Source organism: Lepisosteus oculatus, chromosome 2 (genome assembly GCF_040954835.1).
Source record: "Lepisosteus oculatus isolate fLepOcu1 chromosome 2, fLepOcu1.hap2, whole genome shotgun sequence".
Classification (NCBI taxonomy): Eukaryota; Metazoa; Chordata; class Actinopteri; order Semionotiformes; family Lepisosteidae; genus Lepisosteus; species Lepisosteus oculatus.
The window spans coordinates 36,966,435-36,984,739 of NC_090697.1; the positions used below are offsets into that span (position 1 = coordinate 36,966,435).

Consider the following 18,305-nt stretch of genomic DNA (forward strand, 5'->3'; position numbering starts at 1 on the left):
CTTAATTGCATCATACAGCTGAACAAAATTGGAAAAAAACAAGTTTCCCTCTTTTCCCTACAGAGTAAGTCTGGCTCGCAAGGTGAGTTTAATATTTTTCTCGTTTGGTTTTGCAGTAAACATTGGGCTTTTATATTCTTCTAAATAAAATTGTCATTTTTACCACTGTATATTTTCACTGACAACAGGAATATACAGTATTTCTATTATTTGCTTGAAAAAGCACCAATTGGAGTCAGTTCTAGGTGAAGCTAGATATTGACACTTTTTGTAGAAGATACATTTAGGTTGCATCCGGTCTTTGAGTGTCCTTTCGGGAAATAAATAACTGATGGGCTCTCTGAAGTGACAAGTATGACGGTACCACACAGCATTTGATTACTCCTTCTCATAAATTAAATCCAGTCTTGAGGCATAACAACTTGCTGGTGGGTCTAACTGCAGGTGAGACTGGGTGCAGACCTAGATCTTTTTCACAATGCACATGCTATGTACCTGGTGAAAGAAAAGAGGTGAAGTAGTAAAAAATGTCAGAATCCTTTTTCCGCCCAGTGAACCCCACCACAGAGCCTACATCCAGAAGAAATGTCTTCAGGTGTTCTCCAGTCTCCAGACTGTACATTGTAAGCACATTCTTCACATCATGGAGGAAGCACACAAAAAGAAAATGTTCATGTGCACAGGATGCAAAAACTGTAAAACAGAAAAACAATGTTAAAATTTGAAATCTATTCATATTTTCCAAAACTTAATTATTGTAAATCATTATGGAAACAAGATACTATGTATATAACATATACTTAGCAGCACAGAATACTATTCCTTGTGCAAAATAAACTATTTAATAAATAAACTAATAAACTAAACTCCATTATTCCCTAATGCAGTGCAGCTACTGATAGGTCACAGCCCAACAAGTTTCAGCTAGTATCACTGTGGGAAATGCATATTGAGTATTAGGTAATGGATAGAAAACAGAGAGCACAGATAATAAGTGAATGCTCAAGTAAACTAATATCCTACACTGAAAGAACTGAACCTTTTCAGACTTGAATAGAGAAGACTACAAAGGGACCTGGTCCAGGTATTCTAAATTCACAAAGGCACTGACAAAGCAAACCCTATGGACCCCTTCAGAAACTGCAGTGTAACACAAGATCTTAAAACTACCTAGGAGCAAACTCACCAGCTGAACCATAATATAGTAGTATGAATTTTGTAACTACATTATCAGAGAAAATAATATTGTGTGGTTCAAGAGAAGAGGAGAAATGTATATTTGTTCATAGAAGTGAATGGAAGTATTTACATGCTTAACTTGAAAGCAACACACAGTCGCTTTCCAAAGAGCAATATCAATAGTGATACTAGTAGACGTAAATTGTTGATACCTAGCCAACATTATTCTGCTTTTTCAGTTTTTACGAAACCTTTCCATTCGCCCAGTTTGCAGATCTGCAAATGTCTGCAGAACTAATATGGAACCAGGCAAGCTTCTTCTCACTTTTCATCAAAGGCATTGTGTTAGTGCAAGGCTTCAATACGTTTGTGGGTCCCTGCGATCAGTATGGGGAAACACTGTGCTAGTGTTATCAGCCCCTTTAACAGAATGTATAGGTAATTCTAATCACTATCACATAACTCGACTTACTGTACAAACCTGCTGTTCACCAGTTGTTACATTCTCATAGAAAGCCTGCAAACCCTTTCTAATGTAATACATTTTGTGGCCTAAAATTAGGCTAGGAAATACTACTAATACTAATCATCATATTAAGAGTAGTGAATCATCAAAAAAATAACACAATGGTATGTTCATGATAAATAACCCATTTACATTAGTATAGCAGTCAAGATAAAATATTTCAACTTTTTAAAGCTTTTGAACATGTTCACAGTGTTGCTATGTTTAAGGCAAAGAAAATGTATTTCAATTGCTAGTCCTTCTCAATGCTTTCTATCATTTATCTATAATCACATTTTACAGCCTGCAGGGATGCTTTTTCTTTGCTTTTATAAAGACTGAGCACTGGCAAAAATTTAATAAAAATAAGGAGTATAATCAACTATAAAAATCACTAAAAGATCACAAGGGAAGTTACTTTTTTGTAGAAAACATGGCTTTTTACAGCAACAACATGTATTAAAATCTGCACTGTGTTTATATTTTTTGCTACAATGTTCTTTTCAGCAGAACAGATAAATGGAGTGTACAGTAAACACCACTATCATATTTTAAAAAAATAAACAGTAAATAATAATGATAAATTAAAAATGATAAATAATCATCTGGTCCTCATCAACTTCTATAATTAGATACATCTAGCCTAAGATAACAGACAGTACATAACAGATTTCACTATGTAATCATGCCAAATGCAGAAACCATTTGGGAACAATTAAGTACACCCTTACTACTTCCATAGGAACTAAGAAGGTGCTGCTAATAAAATGATTTGTTGATCATAAGGAAGTGTGACCACCTCTATAAAAACAGAATGTTTGGCAGTCTGGTGGTCTGGAGCATTCAGGTGTGTTAACACCAAGCGAAGGAGAAAAGACATCAGCAATTAACTCAGAGAAGCAATTGTTGCTGCTCATCAATCCAGGATGGGTTAAAAGGCCATCTCCAAACAATTTAAAATCCATCATTCTACAGTGAGAAGGATTATTTACAAATGGAGATCATTCAAGTCAGTTGCCAATCTTCCCAGGAGTGGGTGTCCCAGCAAATTCACCCCAAGGTCAGAACGTATAATGCTCAGAGGAATCACAAAGAAACCAAGAGCTACATCTAGGGATCCACAGGCCTCGGTTAACATGTAAATTATTAAAGTTCATGACAGCACAATCAGAAAAAGACTGAACAAGTATGGCTTTCATGGAAGGTTAGCCAGGAGAAAGCTCCTTCTCTCCAAAAAGAACATGGCAGCACAGCTTAGGTTTGCAAAGTTGCATCTGAACAAACCACAAGATTTCTGGAACAATGTCCTTTGGACAGACAAGACCAAAGTGGAGATGTTTGGTTATAGCAAAGTATACTAGAGACAAATGCCAGGCCATCTGTCCGACAGATAAAGCTTGGCTGAAATTGGGTCATGCAACAGGACAACGATCCCAAGCACACCAGCAAATCTACAACTGAATGGCTGAAGAAAAGATTCAAGGTGCTGGAATGGCCAAATCAAAGTCCAGGCCTCAACCCCTTTGAGATGCTGTGGCAGGACTTTAACAGAGCTGTGCATAAACAAATGCTCTCAAACATCAATAAACTGAAGCAATGTTGTAAAGAAGAGTGGGCCAAAATTCCTGCAAATTGATGTGAGACTGATAAACTCATACAGAAAGCGATTACTTCAAGTTATTGCTGATAAAGGTGGTACCACAAGCTACTGAATCATGGGGTGTACTTAGTTTTTCACACATGGCTTCTGCATGTTGGCTTATTTTTTGTTAAATAATGACATAGTGGAATCTGTTATATGTTGTTTGTCACCTGAGGTTAGATTTACCTAATTTTAGGACCTGGTAAGGACCAGATTTTTTTTTGTGTCCTGATCTATAAAACCATAGAATTGAAAGAGGGTGTACTTTTTTTTCACATGGCTGTAGATAACAATGCCAAAATAAATCCCAAACTCAGATGGTCATCAGTACATTTCGCTAAACTGGCATCTACTGAAAATTAAATGAAATATTTACTTGGAAAATTAACAATATGAAAAAATGAAAAAAAATACTTCAGACTCTCTTGATCTATATTATTGTTGTTGTTGCTAAGAATAATAAACATTAACTTCATCACTAACATTCATTCTGTTTTTATTTACCACATTTCTGTGTGCTTTGACTTGAGCATGTTGTGGTATCTTGAGGCTACTTCAGAAGGCTGATTGCCTTCGAGCATTTTACGGTTCCACTCCAAATCACATCAATATGGCCAGAAGCCATATCACCCTGCTACTCATAACTGGCAACCCACTGAAGCTCAGCAGGTGTGAGCCTGGTCAGTACCTAGATGGGAGACCTCCTGGGAAAAACTAAGGTTGCTGTTGGAAGAGGTGTTAGTGGGACCAGTAGGGGGCGCTAACCCTGGGGTCTGTGTGGGTTCTAATGCCCCAGCATAGTGACGGGGACACTATACTGTAAAAAGGAGCCATGCTTTGGATGAGATGTAAAACCGAGGTCCTGACTCTCTGTGGTCATTAAAAATCCCAGGGTCTCTCTTGAAAAGAGTAGGGGTATTACCCCAGCATCCTAGTCAAATTTCCCATTTGCCTTTATCAATCAGTCTCCTAATAATCCCCATCTGGCTTCATCATTCTGTTCTCCTCCTCACTGATAGCTGGCACACTATTGCAGCCATTGCATCATCCAGTGGATGGTGCACATTGGTGGTGGTAGAGGGGAGTCCCCATTACCTTTGAGTGGAATGTCCAGAAAAGCACTATAGAAGTGTAAGCAATTATTATTACATTAATTTAAACATTCTGTGCTGCTTAGTAATGGATACCTCCAATAGCTAGAACAGTAACCTAGCTTTAATGCACAATATTCTTTGTGTATTTATCACTCATCATAAAAAACTTCCAGAACTCAACAGTAAACACTTCAGAATTGATTAATTAAACTAAAACTTCAATAATTGGGCTGCAAATAACTGGAATTAATTGTTTATCTTACAATTACATTAATCTTGGTGTTCAAGATGAAAAGTTTGCAATATTTACTCAGTCTTATTGCGAAATATGTGTTTCAGATTTCAAGGGTATGATATGTACAAATATACTACAAAATACAAGGTTGGCAAGTCCATGTAATACAGAAGGTATAGCCAAATCTCCATCAAAAAGCTGGAATTATGTTTCTATAGTATATTTAAACTCATAATTTAAGATGGAAAAGGAAATTCAACACAATTAATATTATGGTAAACACAAAATATGCAGTGTAAAGCTTTATATATTAGATGGAATTAGTTATATGGTGCGATTTCCATACTTCAATGGCTTTTGCTCATGGTCAGCAGCAAACACTGGATAACAGCTATTCTCATTTCCTGGTTAGCTTTCTATATTAAGACGCACAGAGTCAAAAAAGAATACAGATGACTACACAGTCATCAGAGACACCCAGGCCATGTTATCAGTATTATGAGCTGTGGGTGTATAAGAATGAAACGGAAAAAAATGCAATTGCTTTCCGTCATGAAAAAGGAATAAGGAAACTAGACTATGTCCTTTCACACTCTTAATAAAAAAGGCAAGTAGATTCCTATCTGACCTTTTCTAATGCTTTGTATACGAGACCTTTTTTTCCTCTTTAAGGATGGCTTTTTCTTAAGAAAAATTTAACACTGAAGGAAATGACAACATCAATGTCACTTTTCTCTAACGCAACTGTCAAAGGTCGCAGAACAATTTAGAATATAAAAGCCCATCTTAAAAGCCATTACATTAAACACTGCACATTACCATGACATTTATTGTAAAGGGAACAGTTTCCAAAAGGAAAATCTGAGAATAGCTGAAACGCTTTCAGCATCTCAACTCCAATAAATAACAGCTCTTCCGTTTTCTATAAGTTGAGTTTAAGACACAAAATTAGGTGTACTGATTTATGATTTATCTATGAATTGGCTTCATTACTCTGCTCTCCTCCCCACTGTTAGCTGATGTGTAGTGAGCATTCTGGCGCACTATGGCTGCCGTCGCATCATCCAGGTGGTGCTGCACATTGGTGGTGGTGGAGGGGAGTCCCCATTACCTGTAAAGCGCTTTGAGTGGAGTGTCCAGAAATAATAATAATAATAATAATAATAATAATAATAATAATAATAATAACAACAACAACAACAACAACAAAATAGTAAGTCAGCAATTAATTTAAAATTATAGTAATAATATGAATCTGGCACTTTAAATGGTTGCAGTCTTACTTTAAAAATACTAAGATGACTGTGAATATGTTCAAAAGTACGTTTTTGTAATAGCTAATTGGAATTATTCTCGGTTGCCCTTCAGTGTTGGGATTGATTAACTAGATATATTAAGGTTACCTAAATGATTTAAATTGGCCATTTTGAATGTAAGTGACTTCAATTAAATCAATAATAAGAGAAAGGTGCAAAATTCTAGCAATTCAAAATAATACAATTTCAACATAACACAACTTGAAACCTGCATAAAAAAACTGATTAAGCACATAAGCGTTACAGTGAATATATGGATTGTGAAAATATTTATTTTATAGTCAAAATTAGTTTTCTATCGTACAACTCAAAATGTTTTCATGGTTTCCTAGGCTAAAGATTATGATTTTCCTCTTATGACTGTCAATGAATGGTGCACTAAGATAGGCATTTATCATATTTTTTAAATGTATCAATGATGTACTGTACTCATCTATGTTATACGTTTTGGACACTATGAACTGAAACTAAATTTAAGATGTTTGTTAACCAGAAGAACACATTTTTAAAACATCTGAGAAGTGCTAGAGTGAAACATTTGTTTTACAATTTTAAACTATACTAATTTAAATAAGCACTGCAAGTGTTAAAATTACCCATTTCATCGTATATGCAGTACAAGTCAATTTTAGCAGTTCCAGTTCCTTATCAAGAAGCCCTGTAAAATTAATATAACCTGATGTGAACGTATATAAAAATTAAGCTTATGTAACTCTTACTGTACTTGTGCATCTTCTGAATAGTAAAATGTTGAAAATGAGAAAATGATAATACATATAAACAATGAAAATCTATATATTCATTACCATCGCTCTGTAACATTAAAATCAATTTAAGGATTAATGATAAATCTGTTCATTTTATCATACTGAAGTACAGACTTAAATGTAGCTGAGAGTTCCATGAAAAAATACACTTGTATAAACCCATTTCATATTATTGATTCTAGGGGATAAAAACACAAATATTTCTACCTCAAAGACTATCACCATAGGCAAAAAGAACCATACGAGTTTACCTAATGTTTGGATCATGGGATTTGTTTTCCAATCAAAATAAAGACATTAGAGGTGGTGGAAATAAATTTAAGTACTAGGGCACATACAGGTTTTTTGTATAATCAGTGTTAGGCATATAATGAACATTCATTATTACATCATGTATATTTTGACATTTTTGGCATTTTAACACTTTTAGGCAGGTAGCAACCATCTAAAAATATAACACAAATCAGACCAATACTACGCTGTCAGTGCTGAGACTTTCCTGTACAATGACTTCTGGAGAGAGAGTGTAACGTAGACAAACTGATAGAACGCAGTTTACATTTCTTCAATTTGCACCACATAAAAATGGTACTGAATGACAGTAAATCTAAAGTTACACAAAAACAATCACAAACCTACCAATAACATCTTTTTCGTGTTCTGGAATTAACTCCTTCCAGTTCGTAATATCTGGGTCATCAAAGTTGATGTTGATAATACGATATCTTGGGGCATTTAAATTTGTTTTAAAAGTGAAAACTGAGCCCTCATTGGTGATGTATTCATATTCAGCATCAAAGTTGTCAATTAGCTTCACCCATGGCAAAATTCCTGCAAAAAAATTAGAAAATTATATACTGTAGTTCTCAAAGATATACAAACATATGTTGTAAAGTGCCCATTACAATTACACAATTTGTATAAGATTAAAATGAATCCTAATCTAAAATACATGTTATTTAGGGATAATTCCATTTGATCATATTAGAATACAAATATACTTTTGTGTTCAATCCTGTGATTCCAAGTGACTAGAAGCATAAAGATACATTCACTTTAAATTTGTATTAAAATCAGTATTTACAGTAGTTACATATCACTTTTAAGCAATAACCATATGAAACCTTAACCCATTGTACTCACCAAGCTGTATAATGTTTTTTGTAATTACTTGGGAGATCTTGCCTATTCTTGAGGTATTGGGACTTAGATTTGTGTTTCTTAAAAATGTAAAATGCACGCTCAGTTGGATTCAAACCTAGAGATTGACTTGGTGTGTCAAAGATTTTTCACTTTTTTCTACTGAATTACTTGGTCGCATTGGTTATATGTTGCATGTGGGTCAGTGACATGCTACATGGTGAACAGACAGCACAACAAACATTTTCTGAAATGTAAGCAAATAAAATATTTCTGTAAATGTCAGAACTCATTCTGCTGCTGCTTGGTTACACCATCAAGTGCCACACTGGGAATTGGCACAATTCCAGAAAGCCTGATGGAGATTGCATGATTGATAGACTTTGCTGTCTCAATATTGTTGGAAGGCATGACCTTGTACTCTAGATGCTTACTGTGCATACAAGTACACTAGAACTAGGGCTGGGCGATAATTCGATAACGATAATTATCACGATAAAACGTGCTGTTGTTTACCCACATGGTGGTGGCTGACAGGATTGTAGTTAGAGTTGAGAAATGACAGTGAAGCAAATGTAGTGCTGCCAACGACCAGCTCGAAGGACGATGACATTGTCAACAGAAAAGGTCATTCAACTTCGGTAATTTTGAGATATTTTGGCTTTTTACGATCAGACATAAAATAGAGCACTTTAAGCTTTGCAGTCTGTCTGAACCATCTTCTATGTGTGTTTTATCACACTGCAGTATTTAATTTTTCGATTAAGATATTTATTTTGTGAATTTTACTCATGCATATTTTGACATCCAAAAGACTTGAATACTCTCTATCCATTTGTTTAATGTTTCTGCTGTTTGGCAAGTGTTTGTTGTGTTCTTAAAATAAAGAGTTGTTTAATTTTCCAATTAACTGTTTCTTCAACTTTCACTCAGGAGAAAACAATCTGCCTTTAAAGTTGAAAGAAATAATGATTTGAGATTTATCGTGATAATTATCGATATCGACTGATATGAAAATTTTTATTGTGATAACGTTCTTGGCCATATTGCCCAGCCCTAACTAGAACCCTAGAATCGTGGCAGGTTCCACCTGGTTACTGTGTGTAAATTATTTCACAACAAACTAAGTGCTTTCAGAAAGGGTGTAGGCTGTGCTACAAGCAATAAGTTACAGTGATGAATTCCATCCAAAGAAGAGAAAACATGAAAGGCTAAAATCTTAGGGCTGAAATGATTTAGAACTAAGTTCCTAATGAAACTGTGCAAACACATTAGTAACTTATCTGTGCTTTAAAGTGAAGAATACAATGCAGTATACTTCAGACACAAGAAAACATGATTCAGATGCAGATGATGTCACAGTAGTCAACAGCAACAACTCAGAAATTGATCCCAGATTTGTCCAATGCAAACTACATCAATATCAATGCTAAGATAATGAAAAAAAAGTCTTCATTGGAGAACTCAGTGCATGTACAAGAAATACTAGACCTAAACAAATGTACAAAACGGGAATACATAAAAGACACAAGATGCAATTAAGCAATAAACTACTCGATCATGTTATATTTAACATGTTAACATTAAAAAGAAGTCGAATCCTGAATTAGGCTAACTACAGGCTAATAACTTACAATATTTACAAACATTTTTAAGTATTTCTTTGCTGCCATACCAAATGACCTTTGATCATCTGAACTGCAAATTGTTCCGCTTTGATAAAACCAGGTATCTTAAATTTTACAGTTGCATGACATATCATGGCAAAAAGACTACTGCATTGGTAAAAATACTGAGTTTGTTGCATTATTCTAATAGTACCCTAAATCACAAATAATACATAATACCCTTAATCACAATGACATAGGTACTTATGATATTCATGTTAATGTGCTCAATACTCTGAAGTTTGGACAAAGACCAAATGACAACATTGACAACTGTGAAACAGTTTTCACAAGCATTTATGAGGCCTGAAATCTCCAAATCACCACTCAGCATTATTACAACACACACTCCAATCACAAGAGATTTGTTTATTAATCTAGAAGTCAATATAACATAGTAAGCATCAAAAGCATGCAAATCAGATCATTTCAAAATCTCATAAGCAACATCAGACCTCAGGAGAGAGAACTCCTCATTGCTAAGGTTCATAATTAAAGGATTTGAATGATACATAAAGTAAGATAGATTCAATAGTATTTGTGGTAGTCTTATAAAAATCATTTTTTAATTTTCTTTAATTTCCCTTATGGCTAAACCAAAATTCTATGAACTATACAACACCAATATAGCAATGCAAATCTAAGCATTAGACTTTCATGAAGGCCTGTTACTCTTAAGTGTGAACTTATTTCTTGCCTCTAACAATATGGACTTATGTGATGAAGCAGCAGACTTGCAACACAAACTGTCATACTAGAAAAAATACTTTAAAAAATTAATGATATACTCAAAGCTGAAACCACCGGTGAGCCTTGGATATGAATATTGAACATTTACAGTCCAAACAATTCACTAATTAAACTAAACAAAACTACCTAATGGGTCTATGTATAACCATCTAGAGGAGCTATGCATTTTGTTAGTTGGCATTAAGGTCATGTCACATACTTTTAAAAAACAATCAATATACTGAATCTGACTTAAAATCATGCTGACAACATTTTAAATGAATGTATATATATTTAGATACCTTTTATTCCCTCTGGGACCTCTTGGAGATCACAGTACCACAGTCTGTTCACTGGGTCACAGCCTTCATGGATAGACAGCAAGACATACCGTCCATCATCTGACACCTGCAGTACAAGGACGACAAACCACTACTTCAAGATTCCAAAAATAATGCTTCACTTTTCTCAGGAAATACTCTTATCCAGCTGTTAGAGGACCAGTTAAAACAAAACTAAATATTATGACTTCCTGAAGTTCTAATGTCTCTTAGAAAAAAAACTGAGCCTCATATCAACCCAGCTTTAAAAAGCTAACTTTAAACAACACATCTAATCAGTCTTAAGATAGTTTACAGGTACTCCTTAATTGGGTGCTCGCATAAAAATGCAATAAGCAAATTCCTTTGCATTAAAGACACTGAATTCAAGTAGTAGTAATATTGGTGTATTTCACTTAAATTTGTGTACCCAATATGAAATACTACCTTTGAAATCGGTAAATAAGCAGATAATTGTTTTAAGTAATCTTCACACTACATTTTAGATATGTCAGTTCTACAATTCTATGAATGCTATATTCAACAGCATTATAAACTTTCTCAAACACTTTTAAATGTGGTTTGTTCTGACAATTCTAAACACTACAGTAAAAAACTTGCATAATTTAAGGATAGCAGACTTCATTCAAAAGTGACTAGCAAAATCTATTTGCTTAAATGTTGTTAAACAGGGCAAATTCAATTCAGACCTTAAGTTGCTTAACTGTTTCTTTAATAGAAAATTTCACAAAACACCTCTAGGTGTTTACTCATAACGTGACAGAAGCACTGCACTGTACAGTGAAAATATTCGAGTTAAATTTGAATTATTGTTTCTATGTCTTTGGAAACAAACACCTGCTTGCTAATCAAGATCACAATCGTAGATGTATACATTTCAACAATAAGAAAGGAAAAACCATGTATATCTGACACATAAGCTCTATAGTGACAGACCAAGATACTTAGAACAATTGAAACCGGACACGTTTCATAGACGCCTATAATTAAATTTTGAAAAGTTGTGCATGAAGCAGTAGATCAAACCGTATCAAACAGGTAAACTAAGCTACATTTACATAAAATTAAAGTTTTTTTAATTTACAATAGATTTTAATGAAAATACTTTTCAAATTTGTAAATTTTAAAATTGTCACAATGTACACCTATAAAAAAATAATTTATCACAATATTTTAAATACAATTACACCATGTAAAAGTTTATGGTAGCATTTTTGAATTATAATTTTTACAGCCAATTTTTTTTTGAATTCTAAGCTATTACTCAGAAATTCAGATTTTGTGATTTGATTTTATGAGTCAGTTACTGAAAATCTATGTAAAATCACGAAATTTTAAAATAAAAGTGATCAAATATAATGTCGCAGCAGGAGTGTTCGCCTGAAGAATAACGGTGACCGAGTGCTAACCAAAAAAAAACTGAAATGAGATCACAGATACAGTGGAAAATGATTTGGCCAATCTTGCAAACTGGGCAAAGTGTTTCAGTGACACAACTGACATGTTATCGGAGAAAGCCCTTTGCACAGAGATAAAATTGAAGCCTACAGTACATGCCTGGCTTTGTACGGTTCTGTCAAATCACTGCCAACTGTTTTTAAAGCCTGTTGAGAGGTTGATCCTAATCAAGTCAGGCTTCCTGACCTCGCAACACTCAATGTGTTTGAGGCTGCTCCATGTTTGAAGATGATGCACTGAAAGTTACCAAATATTCAGCCATTGACGCATATGAAACATACAGCAATAGATTCAGAAATTAAGTGCAATGATTAAGGTGTTTTGGTGCAATGTAAATGATGGCTTTCTAGTTCTGTGATATCTCTAAGATGTTTATTTATGCTAGACAGCGTGGGCTGACAGATTGTTTTTATCATACAAACTTATTTTATGGGAAAATTGGCACTCAAAATGCCAACAATGTGATAACTCAAACAACTGCATAAATATGCTTAATTACAAAAATTCTATATATGTATAAAAGTATTCTCTTTATGTATACATTTCTGTGATGTTATTGGCCCCACCTTTAGCATATCCTTTTACTAAGAATCCCCATACCAAAATTGCAGAATTATGACATTAAAATAAATGAACTAAACATGTCATCTGGTTTGTCTTAGAAAACGACCAGGCATACCTCAGCTCCACCCATCCATTTTGGATTTTCTGGAAACTCTACACAGAGAACATCCTCCGACTGAGGTGTGCCAAGAACATGATAATACAATTTCTGGTGCAAGTTAGTGGATGTTTCTGTACCTTGTGTATATAAAAGAGAAGGGGTCAGTATTCTTACACATACAAACATGACACAAAGAATAGGACATGGGCATACTGAGGCAGAGCAGTCTTCTCCAACTGCACTGCTTTCTCTCATTTTTAAATAATGTCCCACATTCAGGGCCAACTTTTATTCTGTTGTTAAACCACCTTGACTTATGGTTATTAAGAAATAATTTCTAGCATAATTACAGTAACAATTCCTAAGGAAATAACAGTGGAGTGACATTATTCCAAAACAAAATAGGTATGTGTGAAGATATGATTTCAATCTTTTCCAACTTAAAAAAAAATACAAGATAATTATGTGACTTCCCCACTCACTTGTGTACCTGAGTTTTAAATGTTTCTCATTGTATTACTGTGCAGTTAAGTCTTCCCTAATATGGAAGTTCTATATACAATTATGTCCATATTAACAATGCAACTAGGTCATGCTGTGATAAATAGCCTACTTTCATTTCAATGGCTTCCACAATTGAGCCAGAAAACAAACATCTGACTGAAATAGAAAGACTGATTTATGAAACCCTTCTAGCCCTTTAGAGGTGACATGACTATTTGAACTTGATGCTAGGAAGTTAAGAGACGCCCTGTTACCATCACTTTTCCCGTCCTGAATGGGGTAAGAGTTGTAAAATAAGCCTTTCCCATCGTGAGTCCAGGACATGCAGCTGAACTTCACTCGTTCCAGACGGTCCTCCAACTCTACAGGGCCATCCACACGCAGGAACTTGATCTCCACCCAGTCAGAGCCACTGGCACTGACGCCATATGCAAAATACTCTCCATCTTCTGTAAATGTATAGCCTGTGAGAAAATAGAGGAGAGATCAAGGATATAAAAAAATAATACCTAGTCATTGAAAGTGTTTTTAGTATATACCAGAAGACCTAACTCTCAGCATTTAATTTGTAAATCATGAGGTGCCGCAGCTCCAGGTGAACGGAAGAGACCAGATGTGTGTGGGAAAACAGAGGTCCTTAGCGCATGTCACAGCTAAACGCTCCAATGCTCATCATCATCAATGTAATGTACTTTCAATGCATTTTCAAGCCAATACAGATTACATGTTACTAAAGGTATTTAGTAATTTCAAATGCCATACTTTTTCCTATAAGGCCATCTATATTTTTTACACATTACCACTCTAATGTTGTCAGAACCTGATGGTATGATCTTCCACTGACCCATAGTGTTTATATGCCATAGGTAACTATATGGCAGAAATATATAATTTTATGTTTGGGATAAAATTCTCATATTTTCTTCATTTTCATAAAATCATGTTTTAAATACTTTTGGTTTATAAGATGTATGAGCTGGCATGTAACGCATCAAGGCACTTTCTATTGTTCAAACAAGTAGCCTCATCCAGCATTAGCCAGATTTCAGGAGTGAACTATACTATACTATTCTGAGGAAAAGCGTTTTTTAATGTTCCAGCATGCAGCATTGCAATGCAAAACCCGTCTCAGATCGATTCCTGGCAATCAACGCTGGCAGAGCGTGCACTGCATCAGAAGAACAGCAAAGTACAAGGCTACACATCCTGTCCCTTTTTCTTCTGTGAAAAAAGTCTGTTTTAAGTTATTCATGCACAGTGAGCAAATATGATTTTTTTTTCTTGAAAAAGTAATCAAGGTGCCAACAAGATAAAACGGTGACTGTCTTTAAAATGAATTTTAAATTGTAAACGCACAAGTTAAATTTTTCATATCACAAGGAGGTGCCAGAAGTGAGCTTAGAGGTTCCAGAGTAAAGACATTTTCAAATTGAGAGGAACTGGAGATGAGTTGCAGTATTAATTAAGTACAGCTTACTCCTATAGGAAACCTTGTTTCTTAAGAATCTGCATATGGTGCTTAGAGTGCAGCAGACTTCTACCAAGTAGTCCGTGATTACTTGCCACATTTCAAGACATTCCTTGTCAATCTGCTCTGAGAAGAACCTGAAACAGAATATTTTATGTGCTACTGAACTGTGCAACGATGATTTCAAACAAAGTAAACAAGAGTCTTTAACAGAGGTTAGGATGCTGTTACGGTATGCTGGAAACATTATGGTATGTTGTGGGTGCTGGAAAAACCCAAATTCCAACATAAACCATTCCTCCATCATATTGTTTAAAAAAATATGCCTCTGAACATAAGCTGCATTCATTTAATCTTTAAAAATGAAAAAAGATGGGGCATAATGCATAATGAATAAACAACAAATAATGGATAAATTATTAATTATAAACACAAAAAGAAACTCAAAATCAGTCACAGACTTGCATTACCCAAATTAATGAGCTTTGTGATCATGTGACATGATTACATTAGAGACGTTACTCCAGAAAAAACAGCAGTAGTTCCAGTCACTAAATGAAACCTTAGGAAAGCTTGGCTTTTATCTAATACAACTAAAAAAGGGTAATCTAGAAATATGCAATATACTATAGTTAATTTATAATAATTTTAAGATACACAAATCCATCTATTTAGGAAAAACTAGGACTTAAATACACACAGAGTAGAAAGAGCAAAGATGTGGTGGTTTTTACAGGATAAAGGGGAGATATGAGAGAAAGAATGCATCTCGGTCCTAGCTTTGTTTTCTCCTTCACATTTGAAGGCTTCACGGCTGAAATGCTTCCATTCCTACTTGTCAACAAGGAATTAACTTCTGCTTGTTCCTTTGCAGATCACAAGCTGATGCAATTCCTCACTAACATTTATTTATGCAGCAGATCCAATAAGCATGCCATTACATGGCAGCCCTAAAAATGAAACATACAGTACAATGAACAGCTTGAACTGTACCTTCTGTTTGTACAAAGATTAATATTATCTGTGGAAAACTGAAAAGAGCCACAAAACTGGTACATGAACAGTACAAGGTTTGCTTTTCTTGAATTCAAGTTTGCAAAAAAAAAACAGGCCATTGTTTTATAATCATTATACCCTAAAAAAAACATAACTGTAGTGTACACCATCCACATTCAGAGTATTGTGAATGTGAAAAACAAACATGGCATTTTGTAATATTTCTGTCATTTAATTGTATAAGGTATTAAAACACAGCTGTCTTTTTTATTCTTAGACTCACTGTGAGCTGCTAATAGTGGCAAAACATATGTAGTTAAATTTGTCATACCAAATCCATCTCAGTGCAAAAATTAAAGAAATTTCAAATACATTTGTTAAACCATGTATTATTCAAATACAGTACTTGCATAAATCACATTCAGTAACCACTTTCCTTGTACTGCTCTGAGAAATGCATTTCCTTTAGCAGGAATTTGATTCCTACTTCAACTCAAAAGGCATAGTCATAGAAGTTAATACTGGTCAAATACCCTGCACATCGACATATTTCTCTTCAATTTCCACTTCCGCTTTAACACATCTGAGAGTCTCCTTGGCTGACAAGGACAAAACAGCAGAATAAAACAGGGAACAGTTCCAGGGACTCTATAGCGCACAGGAGCAGGAGAACAAATAAGGAAAATCTTCTCAACACCACCATGATAAACTTGGACCACATTCTTCTTTTATCTAAATCAATATCTCACAAATCCATGAGGAGTTTACTATTGTGCAACAGAGGCTTTCCCTGCAATTAAATAACGCACAGTGGGTGAATTCAGTCTGGCAAACAAATCACTTCAATTCAACCACTGGCCTAGAGAAGATTATGGAAAAACAGACTTCCACACAAGACGGTACAAGACTACAAGAGCTCCAAAGAATATTTAACAGATAAATTGAAGAATTGTTGTACATTAAAATATTATATTAAGTTTAACTCAAATCTAAATTCTCCTGTATGCATAGTTTCACGAAAATCCAAGTATATTAAGCATGGCAATCTTTTATGCATTCATAACTTTTGAAAAGTAAACTACATTGTAGACCAGACTTTATTTTCCAGACACTGCCATCTTGTGGACACAATTACCTAACAAACATCTTTTGCAGGACGTCCCCTGCCACTGACATTGAGAGAAGAGAGAAAAAGCTGTCTGAATAATGGGGAGCGCGTCAGAGAAGTACGGAGCAAAGATCTCTCCAAGCCAACCGGTCCTCCTTTTACCCGTCTCCCTGCAATAGCACTGGCCATTCTGTGGGCATCCTTTTACAGGGATTCCAGACTGGTGTGCGAGAAAGACATTAACATTCAACTCTAAAGGTTCAGGTATTCCTCCCACATCGCAACAATTGACAAAAGTGAGATATACAAAAATTATTTACAGATTGCTGCCTTGGACACCCCCCTTTAGTTCATCACAGGGATTTCCTCAGTTCTACTTATTCATTCTCAGGCTTTCTTTTGCCGTCCAAACTACTGATTACAGTTCGAACCGGATTTTAAAATATGAGAAGCATTTCTTGTGGGAAATAAATTAAGCTCATCTTTACAGAGAAACTCATCTACCTACAACGCGTGCAATGACCCTATAACTACAGTAGCTTAAATATGATCCACTAACCCAAGACAAATGGTCAATTCAACCTAAGAAATATTTTATACAGGACATGTCAATCTCTGCTGAAAATGCACTGGGTTTTACACTCTGAAATATACTTAAAGAGAATATGTTTCAAGACTTAAAGTTACTTGATATCTCGTTTTTTCTTATCTTTTGTTCTAATATGAGCAAACCTATGCATAGAATAAGCTCAAAATTATATAAAGTTTACACACCCTTTCAAAATTTCACCCTTTGTTGCCTTATATCCTTGATTTAAAATGCATAGAAAATTTCATTTATCTACCCATCCTACCCAACGTCTTCATGCATGGCACTACCAAGAACCTGCCTAATTCAGGTCATCCATTCAATCCAGATGAACAAGCAAGAAGGAGACTAATCAGAGAGGCTACTAAGAAGCCAACGGCAACTTTGAAAGAGCAACAGGCTTTTATGGCCAAGACTGGTTACAGTGCAACAACAATATCCCAAACAATCCACAAAATGTATTGAGGCAAGGAACCTATTATTCAAAGAAGCCCAACTCTGAATCCCATCTGAAGAATGCAAAAAAACACTCAGGAGATTCTGCAGCTATATGGATGCCAGTTTCGTGGTCTGACAAAACTAAAATGGAACTTTTGGGGCTAAACGCAAAGTGTTATGTTTGCCGCAAATCCAACACTGCACCAAGAGAAGATCACCATCCCTACTACGACACATGGTGGTGGCAACGCCATGTAATGGGGATGTTTCTCATTGGCAGGTACTGAGGTACCTTTCATAACAAAGGGAAAATGAACAAAGCAAAGCACAGAAAAGCAGAAAAGGAAACCTGCTGCAAAGCTGAAACTGGGTTAGAAGTTTACATTTCAGCATGACAATGATTCAAAGCAAATAGCCAAAGCTACACTAGAGTGACTAAGGAGCAAACATGGTAAAGGTCCCTGA

At 35.1% G+C, this 18,305-nt stretch overlaps 1 protein-coding gene across 2 annotated transcripts in view; it reads right to left on the bottom strand.

Annotated features, from left to right (window-relative positions):
• Nucleotides 1-18,305, bottom strand: part of prep (prolyl endopeptidase) — a 56,511-nt gene that overhangs the window by 29,516 nt on the left and 8,690 nt on the right. For both annotated transcript variants that reach the window (XM_069178643.1, XM_006626021.2), the window contains exons 5-9: nt 13,496-13,705; nt 12,753-12,874; nt 10,577-10,682; nt 7,378-7,569; nt 496-693 (exon numbers count right to left, since the gene is read on the bottom strand). In XM_069178643.1, coding sequence (XP_069034744.1) covers nt 496-693; nt 7,378-7,569; nt 10,577-10,682; nt 12,753-12,874; nt 13,496-13,705 — 828 coding nt within the window. The remainder of the gene's footprint in view (nt 1-495; nt 694-7,377; nt 7,570-10,576; nt 10,683-12,752; nt 12,875-13,495; nt 13,706-18,305) is intronic.